The sequence below is a fragment of the Crocodylus porosus genome, unplaced genomic scaffold (genome assembly GCF_001723895.1).
Source record: "Crocodylus porosus isolate Cpor-Errol unplaced genomic scaffold, CroPor_comp1, whole genome shotgun sequence".
Taxonomy (NCBI): Eukaryota; Metazoa; Chordata; order Crocodylia; family Crocodylidae; genus Crocodylus; species Crocodylus porosus.
Window position 1 is genome coordinate 20,647,355 of NW_017728917.1, and position 15,316 is coordinate 20,662,670.

The window sequence follows — 15,316 nt, forward strand, 5'->3', positions numbered from 1 at the left end:
GATTGCAGCCTATTCCTTTCTTCTAGCATGCCCACATCCCCCCACATCTTAGTGTCATCAGCAAATTTGAACAGAGTGCTTTTTACCCCCTCGTCCAAGTCACTGATGAAGATGTTGACTAGTGTGGGCCCGAGGACCGAGCCCAGTGGAACCCCACTGCCCACATCCCTCCAGGGTGAAAATGATCCATCCACCACCACTCTTTGCGTGCGGCCTTCCAGGCAGTTGGCGACCCAGTTGACTGTGTGGGTGTCAACACCACAGTCCCCCGTTTTCTTAATGAGAACAGGGTGAGAGACGGTGTCAAAGGCCTTCCGAAAGTCCAGGAAGACTATGTCCACTGCTACCCCTGCATCTAATGATTTGGTGATCTGATCATAGAAGGCCACCAGGTTGGTCTGACAGGACCTGCCACTAATGAACCTGTGTTGGTTGCCCCTAAGCATGACCTCCCCTGCTGGCCCCTTGTGGATATGTGCCAGAATAATTTTCTGTTGTGTAAGCTTTATCTTTAGGTTTTGCTGTGTTCAGTATCACCTGAACTTTTCAGTTTCCAGGTAAAATTCCATTTAGGGTTAGCAGCTTGCTAACCCTTGATATTATTTCCAGCTTGATATTATTTCTGTTGTCTGAAACTGACATTTGTCCTTATTCAGTTTAAGGCTGTTCACCCTTGCAACATTAACTACTTTTTTCAGTCATTTTTGGTGTTTAATGGCAATACTGCCCCAATGTATTATGTCAACAATATAGACCTTCCAACATGCTAGATGTGATTCCCAAAGGTTGTGCTGTGGAAAATGCGCTGGATGAGGCTCTGGCTGAGCTGGCACTGTGCTCAGGATCAGGCCCATAGACTGGTGAGTGAAGTGTACCAGCAATTTTAATCAAAGTGCTCCAGGTACCAAACATCTAGGAAAGGGTGGATTTTTTTTCCTTTTGAAGGAGAAAAATGTGGGAAACTCTGGGTTCCTCCTTGCAGGGGCAGAGTTCCAGCCTGCTAGGGGCTGGGGAGAGCAAGAAACAAGGGGTGCCACATGCATGTGTGCATGCGCACACATGTATGTGGCCAGCAACAGAGCCAGGCAGTGGTGGAGAGAAGCTGCCTGTAGGTAAGTCTATGGAGAAGCAGGGCAGATTGCCCCCACAGTGAGGGAGGGAGTGGGGCAGGGTTGACAGCTGGGGGTGGAGGCGCTGCCCAGCTGGAGCAGGAATACGTGGCTGTGATGCCTGGCCAGGGTGTGGCCTTCCAGATTTATGGGTAGGGTGAGAGCAGATGAGGGCTGCTCACTGCAAGGCTCGGGGCTCCCTGTCTTGTTGCCCCCCTTCTGGGGGCCATCGCAGTCCAGTAGGTGGGGATTGGCAGAGGAGAGTGGAGAGAATCAGTGCTTCTGCTGCAAACCCTGCACCAGCTGTGCCACCAGGATGAGGCATCTGCCTGGCTGCAGCAGAGGGTACAACTGTGCCACCACTGGGCTCACTGCCAACCAGGCAGGGAGTGCCTCACCCTCGTGGCATGGCTGGCAAAGGGCTTGTGGCAGCAACAGCACCAAGCCTCTTTGCTCTTCTGTGTCAGATCCTGCCCACTATGTTGTGGAGGCCCAGGGGAGAGGACAGCAGGGTGGGGAGACCAAAGACCCACAGCAGGCAGCCTGCATCCTACCCCCACAAGGCTCTGCTCCAGCCATGTCAGTGGCGGAGAGAGTGGGGAGAGAGCCTGGGCTGCAGCTGGATCTGCATTCTGGTGAACAAGGAGGGCAGGGAGAGCTCTGATTTGCCATGATAAAAAAACAAAATCAAATGCCAAAATGTCATAAATATATTTAGAATGTATTTTGTTGTGATGATCAAGGCACTGGTAGACTTCCAAATTGCTTTAAAATTGTAAATATGTGAATAAAATATCGTGTTCAATTAATACATGCATGTGCACACACATAGGTATAAAGCAGCATTTCATTTTAATTGTGGGAAAATGTGGATTTTAGGGTTTTTTAAATCAATTTGGGATTTTTTTCCCCTTTAAATTGAAGAATTTGGGGGTTTTAAACTGAGAAAACCCAGGATCCCTGGTCATTATTTTTTAAACTGTAGGGAAATGGGGCATGATTTATTCTATGCTCACTTGACGAATAGATAAAATGTTTCTAGAACACTTTGTATTTGAGATCCTGTTTCTGATTATTCAATCTGTACCATTTCAAGTTCACTCTGCTGCTGCTGCTCACTACTGCAGGGAAGTACTGTGTGCAGCAACGCAAGTGTGAGCCTCTGTTAAGATGTTTATCAGAAAGGCAAGTAGTTTATCATGTCTGTTGGCAGTGGAGGATACATGCTTGTTGCTATGCTGCAGTGTGCTGGGAGCAGAATTATTGTCAGGAAGCTTCTTTCAGTAGCGGCACATGTGTGGTACTTGAGTAGAGAAGCGAGTGTGTGGATGAACAAAAAAGGGGACTGGTTCTGTAGTCTAAGGGTAGTTCATCTGAGGTCCAAACATGTTAGTGACTACTTCCAAGCTACCATAAGCAAATTGTCAGTGACCTCTAAAGAGAAATGTTTGTGTTTGCTGAAACAAAGGCTGTTAGGTTGGAGTTTCTGGAGTAGATGACATTTTGGAACACTTTTGAACAAGAGCCTTTCCTTTTTCAAATGCTATTAGGCACACTGATTAGTGAAACTTTAGGTTGTTAATGTAAATGTTGTGCCTGAGGGTAAGAGTTGTTAAATGTCCACCTGTGGAACACACCTTATGTCTTGAAATAGTTTACATGCTGGAAATGTCTAATTCAGCATGATAAGGATGGGAAAAGGAAAATAGGAACACTTGAATTAGCTTTCTCTCCTTTGAACCCTAATAGTGTGTAATACCTCATTTTTGGGAATCATCTTTCATTTTAAGTCTCTTTTTTTTAAGTTGCCCAAGTAATTATTAATTAGTGTTTGTGTTACATCTACAGGTGACCTACCTACCTAAAGAATGTCTCTAATCCTTACAACTTCGGTAGATGAAAAGATTGGGGGTGGGGGTGGAATAACACACAGCAGCAATGGCACTCATTTCTAAGTGTTGATTCTTTTATTTCATTCTTCAGATAATGCTGTATACTTTAAGATGACTCAAGGCTGCCTTTTTTTTTTTTATGCAGGGTCTCATTTTTGTGGTAGATAGCAATGACAGAGAGAGAATTCAGGAAGCAGCAGAAGAGCTGCAGAAAATGGTAATTATCAAAACCTTTCAAACTGAATGTTCATGTGTTAAGTTTACTCTGCTAAGTTAGCTTTTCTGAAAATGGTGAATATGCCAGCCTCTCTAACAGTGTCTCAGGGTTTTGAAGTTTCAGGAAACCTTAAAATACTGTAGATGTGTTCTATAATTCAACATCACTGATCCACCAGGGTTCTTGATTAACTTGACAAACAGCCTCTGACTGTTGATTGTGGGGAGTAACTGTGAAGTTTACAAGACTGCACCCTTAATTGTTTTTTCTTTAGTTAATTTCAATTACCTTCTTTCATTTTATTTAACATGCTCTCATTTTGATTAGCTTCAGGAAGATGAGTTGCGAGATGCAGTACTGCTTCTGTTTGCGAACAAACAAGACCTGCCAAATGCCATGGCAATCAGTGAAATGACAGATAAACTAGGTCTTCAGTCTCTGCGTAACAGAACTGTGAGTACTCAAGTATTGTTTGCTTATCAGGTAGTTCAGTTTTTATATGGTATGTGTAGATTTCCCTTCATCTCTCTCCCATGGAAAGATGTTAAATGTGTTGTACACACTTATTTCTGTGAAATAAGTGAAATTTGAAGCATGAAGCTGGTTCTCAGTAGCATAGCGAAAGTTGCAGTTGTTGTAAAGAATGTCATTACCTACCACGTTTTAGACAACTGAGTATCCTAAATCGTGACTAGAGAGATACCAAAATCATAGCAGAAGTGTGCTGCTCAGAGCTGCTTTCATCTTGCAGTTTCCTCTGTGCTCCCCCTTCTTCCCCCTCCATCACTGATAGGCAGAGGGGCTCTGCTGCTTATCCTTATTGGCAGAAAGGCAAAAACTGGTGTTAAGTGTGGTGTGCTTTTGCCTCCTGGCCTTTCAGTAGCAAGCATCTGGGCTGCCAGGGCCCCTTGGCCAATCAGCGGTGGAAGGCAAAAACTGTGCCATATTTAAAATGGCATTTTGTGCCTCTGCTGCTCAGGAGCAAGCAGTGGGGCCCCTCTGCCAATCAGCAGTGAGGTAGAAACTGCAAAATTAAAGGACCCACCATGCAGTGCACTTCCGCTGCAACTTCGGTAGGTCCCTAACCATGATGTGTTAACAAAACATGGTTACTTTTCTTCTTGGTTATTTGAAGAAGTTTGAATACTTCACTGTTTCAAGGTAATTTGGGGAAAATGTATGCATTAAAATTGTTCCTATGTGAACAGAGGCTTCATCTGCATAAGTATTCAACTTAGAATTACTGAACAAATAAATCAGTTGCAACCTAGCATGTCACTTCCTTCATCACTTCATATTGACAAAAGTACTATATGTCTTTATAATTTCCCTCTTAAATTCCCTAATGGGTTTTAAGTAGCTTTCAGTAAAAGCGAGTAGCTAGTTTACATCTTGCATTTCCCCTTGTTCTTTGAACTCATGCAGTGTTAAAGTACTTGGGAGGACAAATACAATAGTTGATTTTTTTTAAAACCAACTAACTACGTGTTACTTGGGCATAAATTACCTGTAAGTATTTCTCACCATTATGTTCTAGTTATAATTTATAGTCTTTATTTTACCAATTTTTTTTTAATTTTACCTTTGTGTTCCCTATTTAACAGTGGTATGTCCAAGCTACCTGTGCTACACAAGGAACTGGTCTGTATGAGGGACTCGACTGGCTGTCAAATGAGCTCTCAAAACGCTAACTCAAACTGGATGACTCTTTCACCAGGGACGTGTTTGATATAAGTGGTCTAGGCTTGTTACAATAAAAAAATTAGTTTGCATCTTGGTTATTAAACAGTATCTGGAACTGATTTGGGCAGGATATTACAGCGTTTCAACTTATTTTGTTGCCAATTATTGTTTACCAAGCTACATGTTGCAGAGGTAGCAATGGGCTTGGGTAAAAATATCTCCTTAACTTGGGGGGGGGGGGAAGAGTGTATCTTCTGATTTTACTACCCTTGTTAGCCTAAATGCCTGAATATAGTTCTTGTGACATCTTCAGAATCTGTTTTAAACACTTTCTGAGCCCCAATAAATTAATGTTTTAAAGTCTCTTTCCCTGCTACTTTAGTTTACTGATACCTTATTTCATTCCTCAGACAGTCTGCTGACTTAAAAATGTAGCATTCCATTTGTATTTATTTCTCTCCCTTGCCAAAAAAGACTTCCTAATACTGCTTGTTCCAGCCAAGAAAATTCTCTAAAACACTATTCAGATCTACTGCACTGAGGAACATTTTATTAACCGTTGGGTTCCGTCAGCCCAAATTGCCTTTGTGTGAATTGGATTTGTTGAGTAGAATAGTCCTGCGCTGGTTGCGAAGAGCTCATGTTTAGGTTGTTTTTAATATTCAGCAGATTGTCTTCCTTTATATTGTATCTTTTTTTTTATGTTGCATGTTGCTTTTTGGTATCAGCCTGACTGTTTTTGCCCAGTGTATAATAGTTCTGCTGAAGTTTTACTGTTTATTGGTGAACATATCTTCATAAAGAGATTTTGGAAATTCATCAAACTCTATGGATTAGTTTCTTCATAACCCACTTGGAATTATTCCTAATAAAATGATAAAATATAGTTTTGTGTATGCTCTTCTTGAATCTTAAAATTGTGGAACTGTCAAATTAATATTATCACTGTTTTTCTTTAACAGAGTTTTTTTTCTGTAGCTTGAACGTGAATACAGATCTCTGATTTTCACTTGTTTGGAGCGATTTGGGGGTGGACCCTCTTGGGAAGGGGGCAGTTAAGTTGTATACAATGCAGTAAGTAGTCATCAACAAGATTTATAATTCTGTAAAAAGCGTCTTTTGAAGTTGTAAATCTAAAAAATCCTTTTAAGATGTCCAGATATGAAAATACTAACAGCTAAAATTGTAATAAAACAAGTACAAACTGCCCAAAAAGCATGCATGTCTGTTTTCATAGTTATGTGCACTTAAAGTACAATATGGATTGCAGTAGCAATGTGACAGATGAGTTCTGGGGGTGGTTGCCTGAGCAACAAACTTGAGCATATAGGGATTTGTTCTGATGTTTCAGTAATGGTGACAATCAGTCCTCAAAAATCCCAGTCAATCCACGTGAGCTGTATCTCCACGTTCTTTGCTTAAAACATTTGAATGTAGAGTAGCAGCTTGAGACATGAAACTGTTGGAGTTTTCTGATGCACCTCTCATGTCTGCAGAAATCCTTATGTTTTACTGCACGATTAGCCTAACCTCTTCCTATTTCAGTCTGCTTAGAAAAAACATCCAGCTGGACTTCAGTGGTGTTTAAAACCTGAGATTAGTTGATGCTGTGGGAGTATAGGTTAGGACAGGGTGAGCCAAATGGCAGATCTGGCTGATGGCCAGACTCCATTTCCCAGCAGCCCCTGCCTAGGTCTCTGCAGCTGGTTTCTGTGGAGACCCCAGCAGTGGTGAGCTGGTATTTCCATGGAGACCAGCCCCAGCAGCACTGGCAGGGTGCGTGGCTGGCTTGGGAGCTAGGATCTTGCAGCAGTGACAGAGTGGTCCAGAGCAGAGCTGTGATCTGCTGCCTGCACACCCCTGCCCCAGCAGATCGCAGCTCTGCCCTGGCTCCGGACCATAAGGTTACTGCCACAAGATCCTAGCCTTGAAGCAGTTCCCTACCCAACTGTGCATCTGCCAGCACTGCTCCATGGAAACCCTCACCCTGTGCTGTCACTGCCACCTCTGCTGGGGTTGCCATGGAAACCAGCTGCAGCAGATGGTAGGCAGGGGCTGCTAGGAAATGGAATCTGCTGTAGGCCTGATCCAGTCCACAGGCCAAACTTCACCTATTCCTGGGTTAGGATCTGTCCTCTGCTTTTATGTGGGCCAGAACCTTCTCACTTCACAACAACAGCAGATGCAATAATGCAGGTTTGGCTTTCTTCAGAGGATGCTTCCACCTGAGCTATTTTAACCTAGGTTAGTGCTCCCACCTAAACTGACGGTTTGGATTAACTGTAGTGAGACTCCCCTCCACAGTCAGTAGCTCTGTTGCTGACAACAATACCGAAGCAAGATAAATTTTCAAAAGGAATTGATATGTTCTGATCGGAAACCTTTTTGGTAACTTCCATGGGAGTGAGAGTGCAAGCGGCTTACAACTGAACAGAACTTGGAAGGAGTTAGGCCCTCAGCCTTGGAGCCAAGAGCAAGTTGAAAGCAAATGCTGACTGTTAGAAGGACACTGACTAATTTCCTTGGTGTTGGAATCCAAAAAAGTTGCATCAAAATCTTGAGGCCAAAATGCTTCAGTCAGCAATGATGTATGCCTTGTAATGTTTTTAACTCTTCCTTTCTGATTGGTGTTCACAGATAATTAAATAATGTTTTTCCAAGTTGCTGAATTTCCAGGTTACAATTCAATGGCAAGTATAGCAGGAGACAACACAACTAGAGCTGCTGAGGAAAATCGGATGCCATAACCTGGAGGATTAGGGTAAATAGGTAAATCATATGGTTCCACTTGGAGAGGAGTAGAGTTGTTCAGCATGTTCCTGGAAAGGGGTGCTTGCTGAGAGATGGACAGATCAGAGGTGTTTTTGCTTACTGTCCAGGTAAGATAATGGTGGCACATCATTAGTTAGTTTGGCTATTGATGGAATTGCTGCATTGTTCCACTCAAAGTATTGTTAAGGTATTTGGAAGAACTGAAATAGTATTTAAAAAGTCTTTCTAATGGGTCATAATAGATCACATTCTTCCTCTGTTTCTGGAAACATGGCCCCATCTGCAAGGTGCTCGCTAAAGACATGCTGGTAAAGAGGGGAGCGTGGCTTTTATGTCCTGATTTAAATGGTGTGGTAGTGGTTGTATGTTACTCTGGAGTGGAGTACAAAGTAATATCCTAGCTGATCAAGGTGGCTTAAATACTGGCATTTCCTTTTATGATTGTCCAGGCAGATCCCTTAGTGTGTGAGCTCCATGTGTATAGGATCACTTTTCTGTAGTGCAGTATCTGCTAAGGTACTTACTGAGGCATCTCTTGTCCCATGAGTCCAGGGCAAAAAACAGGGCATACCCATTGCTACACACTCCATCTTGGGGGCCATGGCTCCAAGGTGTAGCCTCTCGATGTCCAGGTCCCTTGCCCTGAATTAGATAGCTGATGCTATTTAGTAGTTTGTCTGTGGCTTTGAAAGAAACTAAACTTAAAGCAGAGTAGTGTTAAGTGTTGGGGGTTTTTTTTATTATTTTTATTATGCCCCGTCTGCCCTGGTAAAAGGTCTTTACCTTGCTCTACATGGGCTCTGGCATGGCTAACTCCCTGGGTGTTAAGGTGAGCTCCTCTTGTGATGCAGAAAAATGTCTGCAAGTGATGTGTTCTAGAGGTCTCAGCTTCGAGAGAGGGACAGACTCCAGAGCACTGCTCCATGGCCATCTTGGAACGCACACAAAGAAGTCTCAAAGTGGTGTCACTCATATAGAATAACCCTGGTAGTGTTTAAGCTGTGAAGAAGTCTGTGAAGTCCTTTCTAGCCCTAAAGCAGTGGTTGGCCAGTTATGTAAGAGTCTGTCACAGATCCTGTACTTCAACTTAAAAGACTCGCTACATTTTGCCCAAAAATATTGTCACCATAGAGGGCTGCAATGTGTCCCCTCTTGCTCTTACAGCAGTGGTTCTTAACCATGGTGATGAGATCTTTTAAGAGTGCGCTAGAGAGCTGCACAGTATTATTGGCATTAAGTATGAAAACACTTACATGATTCACAAGATAAGCCCAGAGAGATCCTTCAATGTGAGGTACTAAATATGCACATTAGGCTGCCCTTATGCACAATACCAAAAGCGCACATTTTTAAAGTGATGCTTAATGCACAGTAGCCTCTTTTACTGCGCATTAGCATAATTGCACAGTTTTTATGTAATGCTTTAATGCACAGTAAAATAGGCCACTGCGTATTAAAGCAATGTGTAGTCTCTTGTCCCCTCCCCTCCTCCTGTCAAAAAGCTACGAGCTGACATTTTCTGAGGTGTGCCTTGAGCCTGAAAAGGTTGAGAACCACTGCTCTTCAGAAAGAGTAGGTACAGGCATATTTTCCAAAGCTTTTCCATTTGGCTGATCATCTTGACTCCTCTATGCCTTTCTACTAATTCCTGTGATACAAAGGGCAGTATCAAAAGCAAGAAGTATGAAGTGTCGTTGTCATGACTGGTCCTTGCTAGCCACAGTGATTTTTGGTGGTTTAACTTGCTGTAGGTGTTCATGTGCCACATTATACTTTTGGCCTGGTCAGAAGCATTACCTTGGAAGGTGTCGGGGTTCCAGGCTTGTTCATAGTCATTTTGAGTTAGTCTGCCCCAGCTGGGACCAGTGACATAATGATTGGTGAGCCAGTGTCCTCAGCTGTACCTGTTAAAGTAATTGAATTAGCTGTCGAAACAGTTCTGATATAATTGGGACCTAATTTAGCTGTGTGACACATGACTCACCCCAACCCTTTGCTTCTCTTACTTGGGATGTCTCTCTGTTCTTACTTAGGTGGTTCCTGATGCTCACATGGCTTCTGTGCTTCTGCCAATATCTGATGATATTAGGCTTCTGATCTTGGCCTTTGCACTGAAAACATATGCTTGGTTCATGGTTTTTACCTGCCTCTTGGCTTTTGGACTACAGCCCCAAAGTGGGCCAGACCACCTGTGTCTGAGTCTCCTTACAGAACCATGGTGAAATGCTGCATCTACATCCACAGTTGCTAGACATGATGCCTTACATTATAGCTGCCAGTTAAATGTTTTAAATGTTGCTTTACTCTGCTGCAGGCAGTCTTTCTGATAGATATTGCCGAAGTTCAGAGTCAATGGCTCTTAACTCCCATACATAGATTGCTATATGTATCCATCCTTAGGATGTATTAATGTTGCAATCACATGTTAGTCTATGCCAAAGTTCAGCCTTAAGACTGACTCAAGTGAAAATTTGAGACCATTAATTGGCCTGTTTTCAACTTCTCTGCCTTTTGGGAAGAGAAGTATGTACTTCAGAAGTACTATGTTATAAGATTGATAGGTCAATGAATGGCCTATTGATAGGCCATTACGGTTTTTTACTATTGTGTTTTGGCAGTAATGGGAGGTTCTGTGTTGCTGTAATTGGAGTTTAATACATAGGATGAGATGCAGCTCAGATGTCTCAGGACTTTTTACAGCCATTAATGTATTGTGTACAGCACTGTGTAAACCAGAGTGGCAATAGTGAAGTTAGTTTTGTACATTTAATGTCTCTGGCCCTTCTCCCTTTCTGGATTGTAAAAACTCTTTGGCATGACACTAAAGTCAGTATCGTTTTTCCCACTAGTTAAACTGGAAGAGTGCTACAGGAGCGCTGAAAATCTGTGTGACTATCCTCCTCTGAAAGTACTTGGGAATCATAGCAGCGGGTACCATGCAAGTATTTAAGTAAATAGGAAGGAACTGTTCCTTCTTGCCTTTTAAGTATGGAGTAAAATAGTTTGCTGCCTAAGGCTAAAACCACTCACAGTAGTAGTTCTTATCTGATGCATCCTCTCTGAGTCTAACCATGCACTCCTGGCTTAAATAAAACTCTAACAAATCAAATGTAAAATTTGCATCAAAGGAGGAACAGATAGAAAAAGAATTATTGGATTACTCTTACTCAAGTCAGTTACCCAAACTGGGACATAGTTCAAAAACTGTTATGGCCTGTTCTCACTTAAATCTGCTGAAAATTTCTGTTCCTCATTTTCCTCGAATAAGAGGAAATCCTGAGTTCCTGCAACTGAAGTGACTCTCATGGTTGGACTTGGGACTCTGTGCTATACACTGAACAAATCTACTACAGAATGGGATTGACCTAATAAACAACCCATAATCTAAATGTATTCACAACTTGTTTGGTCAGTATCCATGAAAAGGTTCATGACAAGTCTGCAAACAGAAAATGTATTAAGATAATTTATTAACAGCAAATGCATTGAGCAGCTTTATTCCATATAGGCATATGCCTCTTATGCTTTAAGCCAGTCCTGTTCTTGCAAGTAGTTTTATTAACTAAATTGCAATTGCGTGTATGACTAAAAGATAATAGGATCAGATGCATAATATCTACAGATGCTAGAGCATCTGAGATGCTACCAGACTAGACTGCATTAAAATATTTATTGCCCAACTAACTCCATTTCTTCTTATTCCCTATTCTCTGGGACTGCCAAATTCTCCCCTTCACTCCTTGGTTTTGGACAGACCATTTACTCATTAATTTTATACTCTTACAAAAATAACTAGGTATATTCTCTAGAGAGCTTTAGAAAAGCTCCATGAAAGGACTTGATTCAAGTACTACTAAGACGGTTAAATGAGTCAGTTTCTCCCTTGTGAGCTGTGAGCTTGACTGATACTGTGCTTAGAAATATATCTGCACACATCTTAAGTTACTGCAGTGTAAAAGAAACCTGCTCACCAAGCTGAATTTCCACTAGTGAGTCCTGGTGTCACCATCCTTTTATGTTAGAATAGTGCCTCCCAAACTTTGCCTTGGCATGACCCCATTTATGGCCCCATTTCCTCAGCATGACCCCTCACTCCCAGCCCACAGCTCCCCACCCCTGTGACCCCATCCGCTGATGTTGGACCCCATTTGTGGTTACAACCCACAGTTTGGGAGCTGCTGTGCTAGAGTGAAAATTCCACTTGCTTTATAGAATAAACACTAGCCTCAGACCAGAAAATCCCTCCACTAAGACTTTGCTTTTTTTTCTCTTGTAGATGTATTTAATTTTGACTCTGAATTTTAACCCATGCAGGGTTAAAATTGAAATAAACTTTCAGTGTGTCAAAAAAGCATTAAAGTGAGAAAGGGAGAGAAAAACAGGGCCTTGCCTCCTGGTAAGTATACATCAATTAGTCTCTGGGTTCAAGCAATGTATAACATGTTTTCAATTCAGTATAAACTAGGAACAGGCAATTATTTTGGGTAGAGTGCCACTTACTGAGTTTTGGCAAGCCTTTGAGGGCCGCATGACAGGCAGCCCAGGGCAGATAAATATTAATTTCTAAATGTTTTTAGAGGTCCTGCGGGCTGGATAGAATGGCTGCATCCAGCCCCCAGGCCGCATTTTGCCCACCCCAGTATAAGTCCATGGCACCTTTAATTTTTTGAATTACAGAATCAACTTCTCTGAGAATAACTTGGAGAGAGAGAGGCAGGGTTTAGCAGCAAATCTTCAAATTTTTCAGCATGGCACAAAGGCTTCTGCCTTATGTAAATTCACCCTGCTCCTTCCTGCACTCTGCATTTTCAGGCTCCCATTCAGAAATCATCACGAGGCTCCCATTCAGAAATCAGTGTAGCAGATACTCTGTTTGGACACAGGTCTTCTTCCAACAGCCTGCTTTCACAGATCTGAAATAGAAATGCATCTTCCTTCCTACTAGCACGCCATCACCAACGAATATTTTAGACCTGGATCCTCTATTTGTAAAGAAAAAGAATGCTGGAATTGGAAGGCTCCATAGCAGTTAGGACTGGGCACTGGTGGTTGGCACCGCGCAGTTGGGAGGGGATCAGGGAATTGGTGGATGGGAATAGCAGTTGAAGATGTGAGAAAAGTGTGCTGACAATATTGGGGCCCCCTGTGAAGAGAACAGAGACAGGAAAAGTTACCAGGTAACAGGATATAGTGCATGAGAAGATCAAAGAAAACACTATGAAGAAAGGAACAGGAACTAGCAAAGGAGGCAAGCAAGAAAACAAAAAGCCAGTGAGAGCAGAGGAAGAAAAACAGCCTGGAGAATCAACCTCAAAGGTAAGTTTATCAGTAAGTAACAGATGAAGATTTTGAATTGTGGTGTGACTCTTGTCCGCCATTTAATTTTTTTTTTTTTTTTTAAACTTGGGGAATTCCTAGTTGTTGCTTTTACTGAGGAACACAGATGCCTTCATAAGATGTTCAGGAGTCATTGTGTATGGCAGGACATGTAAAGGGGTGTGGCTGTTGTACATTTCTGAATAAAAATAAAGGGCTGAGGTGATGTCCACCTCTAATGCACTAGCAGCAATGAGGCAGGAAGTATAGAAATATGGAAGCAAATGCTCAGTGGTCTGTACAGTGATTATCTAGCCCAAAATAAAATGAGCGAATCATTCAGTGAAGATGAAGTAATTCCTGGGGAGATCCAGGGAAAGCCACAGCATGCAGTTTTCTGAACATTAGTTACTCGAGCAATAATTTGCTAGCCGAAAGATATTTTTTCAACTTCCGAGACTACATTCTCCTTTTTTGCCCTCAGGAAAGGTATTTTCTGCAGCTACAAACAAAAGCTAACTGGCACACAGCTCCAAAGGAAATTGTGCTTCCATGGGGGAAGTGGGGGCAGGAAGCACTTGTGAAAGATAGGTTACTGGTCCCAGGATCTTGGCAGCATCCTGTGCTCTGTCCATAGCCAGAAAAACCCTTCTCCTAGGGATAAGTATGCAAAAGACACTCGGAGGTAATACTGGAGTTTCCTGGGGCACCTTTCCTTGTGTGTTTCTATATAGCTCTGTACTTAGAGAATGGTGGACAGTTGAGTTGACCAAGGATTCTCCTCTTGCTTTCTCTTTTACAAAGATAACGGGATGAAAGAAGAAATTAAAACAATCAGAATTGGTAGTGGAATGATTAAGATTACAAGTCCAATTGTTCAGAAAATACAAAGGGGATCAAAACATATGGGTGACCTTAGTTTCTTAGCCTGGGAATTTCCCCCAGTTACTCCTTTCCATTCAATTCGTGGAATATGTTTGAGTGACCCCAGCTGACGTCCTGCCCTTTGGGCAGGGGGCTGTATCTGATGATCTTGCAAGGTCCCTTCCAGCTATAATGTCTAAGAAATCTATGAAGTGTAATTGGATAGAGGTCAATGGGTGCAGCATTTGGTTCTTTTTGTACGTGGCTTTGTGATTCAGTGTAAAAAAAAAAAAAAAAAGCCTATTAATGCTAACAAGCAGAACAGGGTCTACATATCAAATGTGCATTTTGCAGTTACTCGTCATAATAGGGAGAAGTCACATTTCATATACATAAGGTGTAAGGGTTTTTAATTGTGGCAGGCCAGTGCATGTCCATGAAGAAAACAAGATTTGGAAGGTCTAGCAAGATGTTTATATAGCTTACTGGGTCAGATTGAACTGTGCGTATTTAAAGGTTGATGAGCTTTAATCAAAATTAAAGGTCCTTCTAAGGAAGAAGAGAGGCGTACAAACAATGGAAGCTTGGAACAGGCCCCAAGGAGGACTATACAACAATGGCCTGCATTTATAGAGAACAAATTAGAAAGACTAAGGCAGCGACTGAACTTAAATTAACTATAGGAATCAAGGAAAACAAGAAGTCCTTCTTTAGGTATGTAGGGAACAGGAGGAAAACAAATGGGAGTGTGGGGCCATTGCTCAACAACTCAGGGCAGCTGGCTACCAGCACTCAGCAGAAAACTGAACTGAATGACTACTTTGCTTTGATGTTTCATTGGACCAAGGGGAAAATCATGCCAGATAGAATACAAAATGAGCAGGGCAGCAATGACTGCCTTCCTACTGTTGCTGTAGAACTGGTGTGTGATCAATTAAATTAGACATATAAGTCAGGAGGACCAAATTAACTCCATCCAAGAGTGCTGAAGGAGCAGGGCAAAGTCATCGCAGAACCCCTGGCAAAGCTCTTTCAAAACTCGTGGCACTCTGGAAGGGGGCCAATGTTGTGCTCATCTTCAAGAAGGGGAAGAGGGAAAACCTGGGTAACTATAGGCTAATTAGCCTAACTTCTATCTCGGGGAAAATCCTGGAAAAATTCATTAAGGAGTCTGCAACAGGCTTGCAGAAGGTGCTTAGAAGGATTCTGAATGACAGCCAGCATGGCTTCATTGCAGGCAGGTCTTGTCTTACCAACCTCATCATTTATTATCGGGTAACTTGCCACCCAGATAAGAGAGAAGAGGTCAACATTGTATACCTTGACTTCCAAAAAGCCTTTGATCTGGTATCCCACAATGTTCTTGTGATAAAAGTGGAGGATTGTGGGCTTAACTGCAAGACACGTGGGTAGGGAGTTGACTGCAAGGTAGAACCCAGAGAGTCGCAATGAATCTCTGTCAT

General features: G+C 42.3%; 1 protein-coding gene across 1 annotated transcript in view; it reads left to right on the top strand.

The window, feature by feature from the left end:
• The window catches only part of ARF4 (ADP ribosylation factor 4), a 15,669-nt gene extending 10,537 nt beyond the window's left edge, over nt 1-5,132 (top strand). The window contains exons 4-6 of the mRNA XM_019536891.1: nt 3,147-3,218; nt 3,546-3,671; nt 4,823-5,132. Coding sequence (XP_019392436.1) covers nt 3,147-3,218; nt 3,546-3,671; nt 4,823-4,909 — 285 coding nt within the window. The 3' untranslated portion in view covers nt 4,910-5,132. The remainder of the gene's footprint in view (nt 1-3,146; nt 3,219-3,545; nt 3,672-4,822) is intronic.
• Nucleotides 5,133-15,316: the final 10,184 nt, after the last annotated feature.